The sequence below is a fragment of the Marmota flaviventris genome, chromosome 12, assembly GCF_047511675.1.
Source record: "Marmota flaviventris isolate mMarFla1 chromosome 12, mMarFla1.hap1, whole genome shotgun sequence".
In the NCBI taxonomy this organism is placed as follows: Eukaryota; Metazoa; Chordata; class Mammalia; order Rodentia; family Sciuridae; genus Marmota; species Marmota flaviventris.
Genome location: NC_092509.1, coordinates 58276170 through 58294252, shown reverse-complemented (window position 1 = coordinate 58294252; position 18083 = coordinate 58276170). Strand labels below are relative to the sequence as shown.

Genomic DNA, 18083 nt, shown 5'->3' with positions numbered 1-18083 from the left:
AGCAGTATGGAGATTCCTCAGAAAACTTGAAATGGAACCACTATCTGGCCCAGTTATCCCACTCCTTGGTATATACCAAAAGGACTTAAAATCAGCATAATATAATTATGTAGCCACATCAATATTCATAGCAGCTCAATTCACAATAGCTAAGCTATGGAACCAACCTAGGTGCCCCTTCAATAGATGAATGGATAAAGAAATTGTGGTGCATATACACAATGGAATATTATTTAGCCAAAAAGAAGAATGAAATTATGGCACTTGCTGGTAAATAGATGGAACTGGAGAATATCATGCTAGGTGAAATAAGCCAGTCTCACAAAACCAAAGACAGAATGTTCTCTCTGATATGTGGATGCTAACCCATAACAAGGGAAGGTAGGGGGGGTGGAGAAGTATAGAAGCTCATTGGATTAGACAAAGGAGAATGAAGGGAAGGAAGGAGGAGATAGGAATAGGAAAGACAGTAGAATGAATCAGACATAACTTTCCTATGTTCATATATGAATACACGATAGGTATAACTCCACATAATGGACAACCACAAGAATGGGATCCTAATTGGAATGGGTTGTACTCCATGTGTATATAATATGTCAAAATATACCCTACTGGCATGTATATCTAAAAACAACAAATAAAATATTTTAAAAGCCTAGCAGTATGTTAAGTAATAATAAGAAACCAATAATTTGAGAATGGATCACTTGGCATCTAAATTATTCAGGAAGTGGTTCTGTTCTTCAGGCAAGAGAGGAGTTGCCTGGTTGGAAAGGGAAAAGGAATCTCAGTTGGAGAAAGACTTCATTCCAAATATGGCTCCCAGAAAGAGATGAGAAATTCTATATACCTAACTCTAAGTGTTACCATTTAGCTGAAGTGGATCTATGAGCACATGACACAGCTAAGTGAGAGATCATCCTCAGTGGGCCTCAGTATGCCCCAGGCCATCCCATCATCTTGGAGTAGTCAAACCACTGAATGTGTAGTCAAACCAGTGAAGGTTGTGAGGACAGAACATAGTCATCTCAAAATGGAGTACCAGGGGACTTCAGGCCTCCTTGTATACCATATTTCCAAAAGCTAGAGTTCCTTTTGAAAAACCATAACAAAGCTACTGAACAATAGCAGTAGCAGTTTTTCAGTAAAGAGGGTTTTCTCTTCCTGACCTAGGGCTATTTTGTAACCTAGACAGATATGTCTGCTTCTGCAATTAACAAGTAGTTGAGTCTTTTTTATAGGAACTAAAGTTTCATTCATTCTATTGTACATTGGGGAAAACTAGATCAATAATATTTCTTTCTCATGTAACATGTATATTCTCTCTAGGTTTTCCTGAAACTGAAAAAAATTTTAAGCTTGCCTGATTTCAACCCAACCAAGCTTGCTCTGATTTCTGTTGCTTGCCGCTCAATGTGCCAGTGGGTTATAGCTTTGAACGACTACCATGAAGTACGGAAGGTATGCTTTTTCTCCTTAATCTCTGTGATGATTTAAAAGTGATATACCAAAAAGTTCCAGAAATGATTTTTAAAATGAACTTCTGTGGAAAGAATGCCTAATGAAATCCATTTTAATCAAATACATTATACTAACTCACACAGATGTCAAGTGCTCCTATTACATTTTTCTCTGAAAACAATCATGTATCATTTTATTTATTTTAGTTACCATAGTAAGCTACTTTATATCCCCTATGCACACATAGGAAATTCCAGGAAAGTTTATTTTAACGGTTGACACCTATAAATCTTTCATGGTTAGTGGCATTCTTAATAGTAAACTTGACTTTTTCAATACCTAAATATTCTGGCATTCTCTTTAAGGTGGTAGTCCCTAAACAAAACCAAGTGGCTGAAGCTCAAAGTGTTCTTAAAATTGCACAACAAAGGTTGGCTGAAAAACAGAGAGGTTTGCAGCTGGTAAGAATTTTTTTACTTGTTAAATTCTTAATACCTTTCTGAAATATACAAAAATACCAGAAAATAGTCATTATCTCAGGGCACTGAGGGGATAGCTCAATTGCAGAATGCTTGCCTACCATATGCAGAGGCCCTGGTTCATCCCAGCACCACCCCCCAGAAAAGTTATTATCTCAGTAGAGCTTATTAAAGAAAGTTCTTTGTGTCTGCTAAAACCTTCAATATGTTAATTATTAACATATTAATTTGCAATAACATTTTAATTTGCATTTTACCAAATTTCTCCCAGGAAATCTTTAGAACTTTAGTCTACCAAATATGTAACCAGTACCCACCTGAATTCCTAAAAATCTGTATTTAGCCTGTTTATATAGTTTACTCTTTTACTTTATAAAGGCATGATTATTTCTTAAATGTCTGGATTTAAATTAAAATAAAGTATCATTATTAGAACTAGAACTAGAGTTGATATTTATCCCTATTATATATCCCTATTATTTATGTATTTCATATACATTCTGAGAGTAGGTGAAGTAATATAATTCAAAGATGGCAACAGTCCATTGACATCTTTTGGTCTATATAGTCTCCCCTGCACACATACATGTTTTGATGCAATTACCTACATTCAAAAATCTATGAATTTCATTTAACTCTGAATCCCTATCTTCTCTTGAAAACTCAGATCTGGCAACCCAGCCTGTATTCCCTATATTCATAGTTGGCTATGATCAGTCCCTAATCCACTTCAAGCATTTATGCTACCTGCCTGGTCTCACAGGCATTTCTTAAGAACTCAGTTATATAAATAGTATTGGACATTTTTGAAGGATTAAACAAATTTGGACAGAATTTGTTTTATGTTGATATATCATTTTATTGCTAATATTTTATCTATATAGTTTTACTTTGATAGGTGTGATAACAGCTAATATTTTTTAATGCTGCTGTGTTCCAAGCACTATGCTAGTGTTTTATATACATTTTCTCATTTAATCCTCAAAACAATATCCAGAAGTAGATATTTACAAATGAGAAAACTAAATTTGAAAGATTTGGTTAATCTGTTCAAGATCTCCAGCTACCAAAACAATGCTGCAAACATTCTTAGTAGGGTCTGTCTAATTCTAAAACCACATGTTCAACTACTACAGTATAAAATATTTCTATTAAGGAGTGATATTCAAAATATTAAGCAACCAAGGTGCCAGAGGCACCACCAATCAGAATGGACATTTGTCATGGTTAAGAACAGAGACCTACATCTGAGTTTGTAGAGGGGTATGGAGACAAGGTGGGCAATGGCGGGGTGGGGGGGTGCGGGGATAGGGGGAGATATTCTTGAGGAATAGGGCAGCAATTAGTGTTCTTGGTTTTTCTGTTTCTTAGCTTTTTGTTTTGTTTTTATTGGTGTATTATAGTTATATATAATAGTTGGGTTTATTTTGACATAATCATACATGCATGGAGTTTAACTTACTTTATTTCAGATCCTGGTACCCCCTACCCCATTTCCACCTCTACTCCCTTCACCTATTCTCTTTCCTCTACAGGTCTTCCTTTCACTCATTGATTTATTTATTTTTAATTAATGCTTTATAGATATACATAAGGGTGGAATTTGCTGGAGTATATTTATGCATGTACATAGCATAATCTTGTCAATTTTATTCCACATTTCCTCCCCTTTCCCATCCTCTCAATACCCTTCCTCTACTCTATTGATCTTCCCTATATGTTTGTGACTACCGAATCCCACTTTTCTCCCCCTTGCTTTCCTCTAGCTTCTGCAGAGGGAGAGAAAACATTCGACCCTTTGATTTTCTGAATCTAATTTATTTCTCTTAACTTGATGTTCTTCAGTTCCATTCATTTACTGGCAAATGCCATATTATTCTCCTTTATGGATGAGTAAAACTCATTGTGTATATATGCCACATTTTATTGATCCATTCATCTATTGACAGGCACCAGGACTGTACCATATCTTGGTTAGAGTGAGTTGCACTGCTATAAACTTGATGTGTCTGTATCACTATAATATGCTGATTTTAGTTCTTTGGATGTATACCATGGAGTGGGATAGCTGGGTCATATGGATGTTCCATTCCTAGTTTGTTTTTGTTTTTGTTTTTTGGACTCTCCATACTGTTTTATATTAATTTGCAGGACCATCAACAATGTATGAGTATACATTTTCCCCCACATTTTTGCCAGCATTTATTCTTATTTATATTCTTAATAATTGCCATTTGTGAGATGAAATCTTAGTGTAGTTTTGATTTGCATTTCCCTGATTGCTAGAGATGTTAAAATTTTTTTCATATATTTGTTGACCATTTGTGTTTCTTCTTTTGAGAAATGTCTGTTTAGTTCTTTTGCCCATTTCTTGATTGGATAATTTATTTCCTTGATGCTAAGCTTTTTGAGTTCTTTATATATTCTGGATATTAATCCCCTGTCAGAGGAGCAGCTAGCACATTTTTTCTCCTGCCGATTCTCTCTTCACTCTCCTTATCATTTCCTTTGCTGTGCAGAAGCTTTTTAATTTAATGCTTTCCCATTTATTGATTCTTGGTTTTATTTCTTGAGCTTTTGGGGTCTTGCTAAGGAAGTCAATGCCTGTCTAATATGTTAGAGTGTTGACCTATGTTTTCTTCTAGCAGAACAACTAGTATTCTTACTTGGCTCTATTAAGGAAGTAAAGAACTAAACACAATAAAGCAATTAGATTTAATGGACATTTACAAAATACTCTACCAACAACAGAATACATGTCCTTCTGAGGGGCTCATGAGAGATTCTTCAGGACAGATCATATGTTAGTCCACAAAATAAGTCTCAATAGATTTTAAATTGACAAATAGCATGTAGAGTAGATATTCTGATCATAATAGGGTGAAATTTTAAATCAATAACGGGAAAACTGGAAAATTCACAAATATGTAGAAGTGAAATAACATACTTAAAAAATCAGTGGGTCAAATAAGGGAAATCATAAAATACTCAGAGAAAAATTAAAATGGAAATACAACATACCAAAACTTATGAGATACTCCAAAGGCAGTGCTTAGAGAGAAATTTATAATAGTAAATGCCTACATTAAAAAAAGATCTCAGGCTTGCCTTGTGGCTCAGTGGTAGAGCACTTGCCTAGCACATGTGAAGCACTGAGTTCAATCCTCAGCACCACATAAAAATAAATAAATAAATAAAAAGTTGCGTCCATCTACAACTAAAAACTATATGAATTTAAAAAAAAAAAAAGATGATCTCAAGTCAAAACCTAACTTTATACCTTAAGGAACTAGAAAAAAAACAGATGAAACTAAAAGCAAGCAGAAGGAAAGAAATAATAATGATTAGAGCAGAGACAAAGTAGAGGATAGAAAAACAATAAAATCAATGAAACCAAAGGTTGATTTAAATAAAAAGAAATGTCTTCAAAGCTAACACACCTCTATTTGAGACAAAGAGAGAGAAGATAGTAAAATCAGAAATGAAAGTGAGACACTACTACTTATAAAATTTTTTTTTAAAAAGAAGATTTTCTTAAGTCTTCATACTACAGCTAATTACTCATCAACAAAGTAGATGATATAGAAAAAATGGAAAAATTCCTTGAAACACTGAAATTATCTAAACTGACTCAAGAAGAAAAAGAAAATCTTGACAGATATATAATCAAAATAAAGAGGCTGAGGAAATAGCTCAACTGGTAGAGTGCTTCCCTCGCATGCACAAAGCCCTGGGTTCAATCCCCAGCACCACAAAAAAAAAGAAAAAAAAAAGTCATGGAACAGATGACTTTACTAAACATTTCTACTAAACATTTAAATAATCATCACCAGTCTCTCAAACTCTTTTAAAATTGTGAAGAAGAGGCATTACTTTGGCTTAGTCTGTTTGGGCTGCTATAATAAAATACCACAAAGTGAGTAGTTTATAAACACCATTTAGGAAGCTAGGAAGTCCAAGATCAAGATGCCAGAAGATTCATTGTCTGGTGAAGGCCCACCTCCTGGTTCACAGACATTTGATAAGGCAGAAAGGATGAGGGGACTTTCTTGGTCTTTTTTATAAGGCCACCCATTCCATTAAACAAGGCTCCACACTTGTTTACTGGAATACTAACCTCCCAGAGGATTCACCTGCTAATATCACCATATTCAGGGCTTGAATCTCAACACATGAATTCAGGAGGGACACAAACACTCAGTCTATAATATTTTCTAAGACCTAGAAAATTCAAGAGATTTCAAACACAACTATAAGCAAAAAGAGATTTTGCTAAGGTTTACACATTAAAATTAACATTCAATAGCAGTAGTTTTCCTACCAGTCAGAAGACATAGTGAAAGAAAACAATCTCATTTATAATAGTAACCAGAAATATAAAATATCTAGGAATGAGCTTTATTATAGAATGTGCAGTATCAATATAAAATACTATAAAGCTCAACCAAATAAAACAATATTCAAAAGATTTTTAAGTTCCCTATATTAATCCATGAACTTTGTGTAATTACAGTTGAAATGCCAGCAGATTTTTTTGGAATTTTTCAAAATAATGTTTTAAATATAATGATTAAATGTAATAAAATTTTCAAAGTGCAAAATAAGTCCTAGATAAAGACAAAGAGCAAAGTGAGGAAAATATTTGCAAATACATATACATCAGATACAGTTTCATAATTTGTAAAATGCTCAAATAAAAAAATGAATAGCTCAACAGAAAAAAACATTGTCAAAGAATAAAAAGAGGCAGTTTATAGCCAGTGAGGAGACTTGCTGGCAGATGTGGCAGTTGTGTGTAGGGTTGTGCTGCACCAGGCTGACTGCTAGGTGTAAACTTGTATTAAGCCTCAGCCATCATCTTTCATGACATCAGTCAGCTACCACAGTAACAGTTAACTTCCTGAACACTTAACTATTCTAAGCATTTTACCTGTATTAGTCAATTTAATCCTAACACCATCTCCAGGATGAATATTATTGTAAGCCCCCACTTAACAAATGAGGCACAGATATTTCAGGTACCCAATGACTAATACCTACCCCAAAGGCAGCAGGAGCCCACCCTCAGACCTTCCAGTCACTCCTCAAGTGCAAAAATTATAGACATCTCAAGTGTTCAGCTTAGTGGCTAGGTCCTATACATTAATATTTAAATGACTAGACCATGAGTAACAAAGAAATGGTTTCCTCAGTGGAATCAAAACAATTGAAATGAGCAAGCAAACAAAAAACATACATAAAAGTACAAACAACTGAATAATTATTATGGGTAAACCAGGAATAAATTCTAAGTTATTAGCATAAGCATGCCCAAAGTATTTAATGTGTATGTTTTTGTAAAATATGGGTGTGTGTTCACATATGTGTGTGTATATTATACATATATGTATATATACACACACATATACATATATACATATGTATATGTGTGTGTATATACACATATATTCACCAATATGCATACATATATGTACATATATACATATATATATAAATGTACATATGTATTCACCAAGATAATATCTTTAAAATAGGAGAAATTATAAATTACAATAAGCACAATTCTGTCTATACAATTAAATGTATATACCAGGTTCAAGTCTCCAGCTTTCCAATACTGTAACAAAATACCTAAGGTAATCATCTTAATAGAGGAAAAGGTTTATTCTGATTCATAGTTTCAGAGGTTTCAGTCTTTCAATCCATGGTTGCAGCAGTGCTTTTGACGTGTGGTGACACAGTACATTATGATGGGAGCATGTGGCATAGGGGCTTATGATCACTTCATGGCAACCATGAAGCAAAGATAAAGAGGAAGGGGGCCTGGGTCCCAATGTCACCTTTAAGAGCATGCCCCCAGTGATGTAAGTTACTCTCATTAGATTCCACCGCTATATGATTCTATCACCTCCCAATAGTGCCAAGCTGGGGACCAAGCCTTCACATTATTGGCCTTTGGAGGACATTCCAGATCTGCACTATTGCATCCTGGTTTCAAAGATTTTGAGAAGACATAAAAATTTTCAAAACTAAAAATTACAATAGAAAGGTTATTAAGACTGTAAGACCACAGCTCATGAGACAACAAATGGCAATTTGTGATTACTCCTCAAAGGACTGCTACAAAACAGTTGCATCAGTCTGGATTTAACAAGACTAGAAATTGGTCAGGATTTTAAAGAATGCCTACAATTTACATCCCTTTAAGGGAAGAGCCCAAGAATAAGGGAAGAATGTGATTTGGCAATCCCAGAAACAAGAAAACTTAGAGAATGCTTGGGAGGTATAGAATGAACCAATGTGCTGCAGAGTTCTAGAATTGGGAAAGAGTAATAAAAGAGATGAAACTGGGATGGAAGATTGGGCCCAGATTGTGAAAGCTTTTATTAACTGGGGCAAAACTCTTCAGTCAATTACTTAGAGAAGAGGTCACCAAATTCTTTGAAGCCGAAGTGTTGTCAAGATATTATTTTAGGGGCTGGGATGTGGTTCAAGCGGTAGCGTGCTCGCCTGGCATGCGTGCGGCGCGGGTTCGATCCTCAGCACCACATACAAAACAAAGATGTTGTGTCCGCCGATAACTAAAAAATAAATATTAAAATTCTCTCTCTCTCTCTCCCTCTCTCTCTTTAAAAAAAAAAAGATATTATTTTATCAGCTAATCCTGAAAATATGTTTTCTATGGATATCCTAGGGATAGTTTTAACAGTTCCTTCGTTCCGTCATCCTAACTAAAAAACTCATTCATTTCTCTGGTCTGCTCAGTGTATTTGGAGTAAAAAAAAAACAACAACAAAAAATCTGCCATTTTCTTTAAGAAAAAACCTAGATATGATATAAAATTTTCTTTGTGAAAAAATATAAATCAGAAAGAGATGATTCTTCAAATACTAGGATTCCAAGAAAGTCTATTGAGGAAGGGAAATGGTATTTTAAAATACAAAGTTTAATATCAAAAGGGATCACTTCATTTCTACAGTGTACATTTTCATTGATAATATAATCCATCCAGGATGTGAAAATGAAATGGTTCCACTCTATATTTAGACATAAATAACAGATAAATTCTTGAAATAAAATGAGAGTAAGATTGTTTCTCAATAACAAATCCATTGTGTTTCAGATTGAAGAACACTTGCAGTTTCTGCAGGCGGCTTACAAAGATATTGTTGCTGAAAAACAACTATTAGCAAATCGGAAAAAATTGGTCACCAAGCGCTTGCAATGTGCAGCTATTTTGCTGACTGTCCTAGACGAGGAGAAGGCATGAATTCCCTTGATTTATATAGCCATCATTAATTTTTTCTGGACTCAACAAACCTGATGCTATTTCAATGCAGGCTATGTTGCATGTCTCCTAAAACTATCTCCCTGTCAAACTTCTTATCTACTTCAACAACATATTCACTAGATAAAAGAAAGGAATCTTGTTGAATTAGTCTTAAAAGAGAAGTAAACAGACTACAAAGATCTGAGCTAGTTTCTCTTATTCTTAAAATATCAGCACATTGGGCTGGGGCTGTAGCTCAGTGGCAGAGTGCTTGCCTAGCACATGTGAAGCACTGGGTTTGATACTTAGCACCACATAAAAATTTTAAAAACAAATAAAATAAAGACCTACTGTCTATCTACAACTACAAATAAATTTTTTTGTAAATATATATCAGCACATTTGTGTCTGATGAGGCCCAAAGTAAACGGTTCAATCAGTATGTCATGAGTTTTCCTTCCCTGGCACTAGACAAAACCAATTTGAACACAAGAAAGAGGGGGGCCAAAAGCAAGGTAATATCTTTAGGATGGAAAAAGACATTTTCACTTTTGTCTGTCAATCTTCTGCCACCTTTAATCTCATTTTTTTTTCTTTCTCATCTAACTAATTTGCCTCCTCTATATCTCAAAGGATATTCTAAAACTCAAGATAATTTAGTTTAATTATTTAGATAAATGCATATCATGATGATTCTTCCAGAAGGGAGAAGGAGATTCTTATATGCAATCATGCCAGTCAAAAGGAGATTATAGCACTCAAAAGTTGACTGATGTTCCTGAGTTTTGCTGACAAGCAGGGGAACATCATCAGTACTCTAGATTTTAAGCTTCCAGAAGAGAGGGCTCTTGCTTACCATGCTTTATTCATTGGCCAATCAAGGATGTATATTATTGGAGAAGGAAGCTCTGCAGCCAGAGAATCTGAGTTCAGATCCCAGCTACACCTATCAGAAGCTTCGTGATCTTGAGCTAGCTGTTTAACTTCTCTAAACTTCTACTTCTTCATATTAAAGTGAAGTCAATAGCACTTGTTTAACAAAATATTGAAGGTGTCAAATAAGATTTTCAAAGTAAAGTGTCTGACAGATGATTAAAGATTTGGTAAATGTTGATTATTATTACTGAATACCATTAATAGCATAGTGAATTGATATTTTCAAAATTACCCTGCTTTATTACACAAAGGATTTGAAATGGCTGTATATCTCAGTAAATATGACATTATTGACAAACCCAGGAACAGGACTAGTATTCCTCCCAGAAAACAATTCATTTTAAAATGTTATCTATAATTAGCTTTCATACAAGTACAACTAGAAACAGTAATATTAATAGTAATGATATATCCAGATTGAAGACCATCATTAATGGTCTTCATCATAAATGTCTCATCATAGTATATTTTCTATCCACTAACTCCTTTTTATCTTGATATTTAGGCTCGGTGGCAAGAAATAATCAATCACATCGATAACAAGCTAGAGAGGATCCTGGGTGACATGCTGCTATCAGCAGCATGCATCGTCTACAGTGGAGTTTTAACACCAGAATTCCGCCAGCTGATTGTGAATAAATGGGAGAAATTTTGCATTGAAAACAACATTTCCTTGTCTTCCAACTTTTCTTTAATTGAAGCGATGGCACAAGAACCTGAGGTGGTAATATATTTCTATTACCCAGCTAAGTATTTATTAATGTTGGGGGGATTGGATCTTTACCCAAAAATATTTGCATAACTGAAAATATTAGAGTTTCTTTCAGGCTTTACTTTTTTTAAATTTATTTATTTATTTTTGCATTACAATTCTTACTACACCATTAAATCATAAGTTATCATATCTCTGATTATATATAAGGTACTTCATTTTTTTAACATAACTCTAATGCTTTAATTAGTTATATCTGTCCTATTTGTCACCATTTGAGCAAAATTTAAACAATATTATCTCCATTTTAATCTTGCTTATTTCTCTCACTAAAATGCCTTTCACTAGTAAAATTAGTGAATTTATTGAACCCTAGGGAGCATTCTTAGCTATAGCACAAAATACAGACCTACATTTATCAATACTTTTCATGTATTTATGTAAATTCTATGCTGATGTCTAGAAGATAAAAAAGAAATGTACCTACTTTTTTTAACCCTCAGAGAATAATTTTCGATTGGTTTCCTCACTGATAATTCTTCTTAAATTGACTAACCAAACTATGAATTCTCAAAAGCAAATATTGGCTTCTCATTTTCATAATTCTAATAACTAATTTAAACCCAAATATGTCAGTTATTATGTTAGATTTAAATACACCAATTAAAAGTCAGAAATTTTAAAGCTATATAATAGTATAAGCTAAAGTACAAAACAGAAACCATATATTGTTTAGAAAGGACATACCTAAAACAAAAGTTGAAAATCAGAAACTTGGAGAAAATTTAACATAGATTTTTTTTAAAGGACAAAATAGACTTTAGGCAAGAAAAAAAAAAGATCACTAGAACTAATTAAGCTTTCTTTACTTTAAGAATTGGTTTAATTCTCCAAGAATGTTAATAATTCTAAATTTGTACCTAATAACCTAATTTCAAATATTAATCAAACTTTTATAGGATTATAGAGGAAAATAGACAAATCTATAATAATAGTGAAAGATTTTAACACCTTTTTTCTATAACTAATAAAGCAGATACACAAAATTAGAAAGAATAGAGGAGATTTGAACAGTGTGATCAAGAAATAGACTTTTTTTATTAGTTGTTCAAAACATTACATAGTTCTTGACATATCATATTTCATACATTTGATTCAAGTGGGTTATGAACTCCCATTTTTTCCCCATATACAGATTGCAGAATCACATCGGTTATACATCCATGTTTTTACATACTGCCATACTAGTGTCTGTTGTATTCTGCTGCCTTTCCTATCCTCTACTATCCCCCCTCCCCTCCCCTCCCATCTTCTCTCTCTACCCCATCTACTGTAATTTATTTATGTCCCTTGTTTTTTTTTCCCCTTTCCCCTCACTTCCTCTTATATGTAATTTCGTATAACGATGAGGGTCTCCTTCCATTTCCATGCAATTTCCCTTCTCTCTCCCTTTCCCTCCCACCTCTCATCCCTGTTTAATGTTAATCTTCTTCTCATGCTCTTCCTGCCTGCTCTGTTCTTAGTTGCTCTCCTTATATCAAAGAAGACATTTGGCATTTGTTTTTTAGGGATTGGCTAGCTTCACTTAGCATAATCTGCTCTAATGCCATCCATTTCCCTGCAAATGCCATAATTTTGTCGTTTTTTAGTGCTGAGTAATACTCCATTGTGTATAAATGCCACATTTTTTTATCCATTCATCTATTGAAGGGCATGTATGTTGGTTCCACAGTCTAGCTATTGTGAATTGTGCTGCTATGAACATCGATGTAGCAGTATCCCTATAGTACGCTCTTTTAAGGTCTTTAGGGAATAGTCCGAGAAGGGGAATACCTGGCTCAAATGGTGGTTCCATTCCCAGCTTTCCAAATTGGCTAAACCAATTTGCAGTCCCACCAGCAATGTACAAGTGTACCCTTTTCCCCACATCCTCGCCAGCACTTGTTATTGTTTGACTTCATAATGGCTGCCAACCTTACTGGAGTGAGATGGTATATTAAGGTGGTTTTGATTTGCATTTCTCTGACTGCTAGAGATGGTGAGCATTTTTTCATGTACTTGTTGATTGATTGTATGTCCTCCTCTGAGAAGTGTCTGTTCAGGTCCTTGGCCCTTTTATTGATTGGGTTATTTGTTTTCTAATTGTTTATTTTTTTTGAGTTCTTTGTATACTCTGGATATTAGGGCTCTATCTGAAGTGTGAGAAGTAAACATTTGTTCCCAGGATGTAGGCTCCCTATTTACATCTCTTATTGTTTCTCTTGCTGAGAAAAAACTTTTTAGTTTGAGTAAGTCCCATTTGTTGATTCTTGTTTTTAGCTCTTGTGCTATGAGTGTCCTATTAAGGAATTTGGAGCCTGACCCCACAGTATGTAGATTGGAGCCAACTTTTTCTTCTATTAGATGCAGAGTCTCTGTTTTGATATCAAGCTTCTTGGTCCATTTTGAGTTAACTTTTGTGCATGGTGAGAGAAAGGAATTCAGATTCATTTTGTTGCATATGTATTTTCAGTTTTCCCAGCACCATTTGTTGAAGGTGCAATCCTTCCTCCATTGCATGCTTTTAGCCCCTAGGTCAAAAATAAGATAGTTGTAATTTTGTGGATTGGTCTCTGTGTCCTCTATTCTGTACCATTTGTCCACCTGCCTGTTTTGGTACCAATACCATGCTGTTTTTGTTACTATTGCTCTGTAGTATAGTTTGAAGTCTGGTATTGCTATACTGCCTGATTCATTCTTCCTGCTTTTGCTATTCTGGGTCTTTTATTTTTCCATATGAATTTCATGCTTGCTTTATCTATTTCTACAAGAAATGCCATTGGGATTTTGATTGGCATTGCATTAAACCTATAGAGAACTTTTGGTAAAATCGCCATTTTGATGATGTTAGTTCTGCCTATCCATGAACAGGGTATATTTTTCCATCTTCTAAGAACTTCTTCTATTTCTCTCTTTAGGGTTCTGTAGTTTTCATTGTATAAATCTTTCACCTCTTTTGTTAGGTTGATTCCCAAGTATTTTTTTTTTGAGGATATTATGAATGGGGTGGTTGTCCTCATTTCTACTTCAGAAGATTTGTCGCTGATATACAGGAATGCCTTTGATTTATGTGTGTTGATTTTATATCCTGCCACTTTGCTGAATTCATTTATTAGCTCTAGTAGTTTCTTTGTAGACCCTTTTGGGTCTTCTAGGTATAGGATCATATCATCCGCAAATAGTGATAATTTAAGTTCTTCTTTTCCTATTTTTATGCCTTTAATTTCTTTCATCTAATTGCTCTGGCCAGTATTTTGAGAACTATATTGAATAGAAGTGGTGAGAGAGGGCATCCCTGTCTTGTTCCAGATTTTAGAGGGAATGCCTTCAGTTTTTCTCCATTTAGAATGATGCTAGCCTGAGGCTTAGCATAGATAGTTTTTACAATGTTGAGGTAAGTTCCTGTTATCCCTAGTTTTTCTAGTGTTTTGAACATAAAGGGATGCTGTACTTTGTTGAATGCTTTTTCTGCATCTATTGAGATGATCATATGGTTCTTATCTTTAAGTCTATTGATGTGGTGAATAACATTTATTGATTTCTGTATATTGAACCATCCTTGCATCCCAGGGATGAATCCTACTTGATCATGGTACACAATTTTTTGGATATGTTTTTGTATCCAATTCACCAGAATTTTATTGAGGATTTTTGCATCTAGGTTCATTAGAGATATTGGTCTGTAGTTTTCTTTCTTTGAAGTGTCTTTGTCTGGTTTTGGGATCAGGGTGATGTTGGCCTCATAGAATGAATTTGGAAGAGCTCCTTCTTTTTCTATTTCCTGAAATAACTTGAAAAGTATTGGTATTAATTCTTCTTTAAAGGTTTTGTAAAACTCCGCTGTATACCCATCCAGTCCAGGGCTTTTCTTGGTTGGTAGTCTTTTGATGGCTTCTTCTATTTCCTCCTTTGTTATTGGTCTGTTTAAATTGTGTGTATCTTCCTGACTCAATCTGTGCAAATCATATGACAAGAAATTTATCGATATCTTCACTATCTTCTATTTTATTGGAATATAGGGTTTCAAAATAATTTCTAATTATCTTCTGTATTTCTGTAGTGTCTGTTGTGGTATTGCCTTTTTCATCCCGTATGTTAGTATGTTAGTTCTCTCTCTTCTTCTCTTCATTAGCATGGCTAAGGGTCTGTCGATCTTATCTATTTTTTCAAAGAACAAACTTTTAGTTTTGTCAATTTTTTCAATGGTTTCTTTTGTTTCAATTTCATTGATTTCCACTCTGATTTTAATTATTTTTTGCCTTCTGCTACATTTGCTGTTGTTTTGCTCTTCCTTTTCTAGGGTTTTGAGATGAAGTGTGAGCTCATTTATTTGTTGGTTTTTTCTTTTTTTGAGGAATGAACTCCAGGCAATGAATTTCCCTCTTAAAACTGCTTTCATTGTGTCCCATAGATTCTGATATGTTGTGTCTGTATTTTCATTTATCTCTAAGAATTTTTTGATTCCTCCTTTATGTCTTCTGTAACCCATTGATCATTCAGTAACATATTGTTCATTTTCCAGTAATGCAGGATTTTTCCTTCTTTCTTTTATCATTGATTTCCAGTTTCATTCCATTATGATCAGATAAGATGCATGGTATTATCTCCACACCTTTATATTTACTAAGGGTTGCCCTATGGCATAATATATGGTCTATTTTTGAGAAGGATCCATGTGCTGCTGAGAAGAACGTATATCCACTTGATGATGGTTGATATATTCTATATATGTCAGTTAAGTCTAGGTTATTGATTGTGTTATTGAGTTCTATAGTTTCTTTATTCAACTTTTGTTTGGGGGATCTGTCCAATGGTGAGAGAGGTGTGTTGAAGTCACCCATAATTATTGTGTTGTGGTCTATTTGATTCTTGAACTTGAGGAGAATTTGTTTTATGAACGTTGCAGCACCATTATTTGATGCATACATATTGATAATTGTTATGTCTTGTTGGTGAATGGTTCCTTTTAACAGTATATAGTGTCCTTCTTTATCCCTTTTGATTAATTTAGGTTTGAAGTTGATTTTATTCAATATGAGTATGGCCACTCCTGCTTGCTTCCGAGGACCATGTGAGTGGTATGATTTTTCCCAACCTTTCACCTTCAGCCTGTGTGTGTCTTTTCCTGTCATATGAGTCTCCTGAAGGCAGCATATTGTTGGATCTGGTTTTTTAATCCAAGTTACTAGCCTATGTTGCTTGATTGGTGAGTTTAAGCCATTAAAATTTAGGGTTACTATTGATATATGGTTTGTACTTCCAGTCATGTTTGTTTATGTATTTATTTATTTTATTTATTATTTTAATTTGGCTTGTTTTTCCTCTTTGATTATTTTTCCCCCCTTTACTGAGTTACCTCCCACTGTTGGTTTTGGGTGCTGTTTTTCATTTCCTCTTCTTGTAGTGTTTTGCTCCAAATGCTTTGCAGTGCTGGTTTTCTGGCTGCAAATTCTTCTAACTTTTGTTTATCATGAAATATTTTAATTTCATTGTCAAACCTGAAGCTTAATTTTGCTGGATACAATATTCTTGGTTGGAATCCATTATTTTTCAGCGTTTGAAATATGCTGTTCCAGGATCTTCTCGCTTTCAACGTCTGTGATGAAAATTCAGCCATTAACCTAATTGGTTTACCCCTGAATGTAATCTGCCTCCTTTCTCTTGTAGCTTTTAATATTCTCTCTTGGTTCTGTATGTTGGATATCTTCATAATTATGTGTCTTGGAGTTGGTCTATTATGGTTTGTATGTTTAGGGTCCTGTAGGCTTCCAGGATTTGGCAATCTATTCCATCTTTCATGTCTGGAAAGTTTTCTAAAATTATTTCATTCAAAAGATTTCTCATTCCTTTGGTTTCGACCTCTATACCTTCCTCTATCCCAAAGACTCTTAAGTTTGGTTTTTTTATGACATCCCGTATCTCTTGGATGTTTTGCTCGTGGTTTCTTACCAGCCTTTCTGTGTTGACTATACTCTTTTTGAGTTGATAAACTTTGTCTTCATTATCTGATGTTCTGACTTCTATTTGATCTAATCTACTTGTAATATTCTCATTTGAGTCTTTGATTTGGTTTATGGTTTCCTGCATTTCTAGGATTACTGTTTGATTTTTTTTTTAAATCTCTATCTCCTGGTAGAGTTTATTTTTTACTTCTTGAATCTGCTTGTGTAATTCATTTTCAAAGTATTCTTTCATTGTTTGGACTTGCTGTCTAATGACTTCTTTAAGATTCCATTCCATCGGAGTCAAGTATGCCTTGAGTTCTTTCTCTGTCCATTTTTCTTATGCCTCTAGGTTCTCCTGTAAACTTAAGTTGTCCTGCATTGTTTGTAATCCTTTTTCCCTTGTTTTTTCATGGTGTTCACATTACTTTCCAACTCTGTTTAACTGCTGTGTTTCTGTTTTCTCCTATAAATTTGTTTTGGTTTTGTATATCTCTGTGGTCTCTCCTTTGTGGTGGGAGACTATGTCTAGAGATGTTGGACTTTCTTGTAATTTAAAGCGGATTCATTCCTTTCATAAGAGGCTTACAGATTCTGTAGGCATATAGTGATCTGTTGTTGGGTCTTAGGACTTTATATTTAGGTTGGGTGCTATGATGGTATGAAGGTTAGTATATCTTGGCTACTTTGGAAGATTGCTCTACTGAAGGGGGATATTAACAGGCGAATGGATCAGGGTATTTGGAAATAGCTAGGTACTTAGGAGCCCTATAGACAGCCTCAGAACATTCACCTACTTACATTTAGAAAATTACATGTAATGAAAGTCGTAATGCTTGGGATGAAAGTTAGGGGGAAGGGGAAGGAAGAAGTCCTTAAAGAGAAAGAGGGAGATAAAAATAGGTAGAATAAAGGAGAATGGAAAGAACAATAAATATTGAAAAGGGAAAAGAAAAAAAATGATAAATAAAGTCTTAGAGTTCTATTTTCTTCTCTTCCAGTAGGTGGAGCTGTGCCCTCTGAGCCGAGCTTCTGCCCTCTATGTGCCGGCAGCAATCCCTGTAAGGTGGCTCCTCTTCCCCTACTGGGCGTCTCTCCAATCCTGTTAGTCTCTTCTCCGGCCCCTCCCCCCCTTCCTCCTGCCAGCCAGCCGGTCCCTGCTCTCCGGTCCCTGCTCACCAGAGGCTATCTCCACAGATCTAGTTACACTTGCTGCCCCCCTGAGTTCCCTATTTCCCGAA

The 18083-nt window shown here is 34.7% G+C and overlaps 1 protein-coding gene across 1 annotated transcript in view; it reads left to right on the top strand.

The window, feature by feature from the left end:
- Dnah14 (dynein axonemal heavy chain 14) overlaps positions 1-18083 on the top strand; it is a 376581-nt gene that overhangs the window by 278660 nt on the left and 79838 nt on the right. The window contains 4 exon segments of the mRNA XM_071619724.1: positions 1333-1464; positions 1830-1925; positions 9067-9207; positions 10655-10870. Of these exon segments, the coding sequence (XP_071475825.1) occupies positions 1333-1464; positions 1830-1925; positions 9067-9207; positions 10655-10870 (585 nt within the window).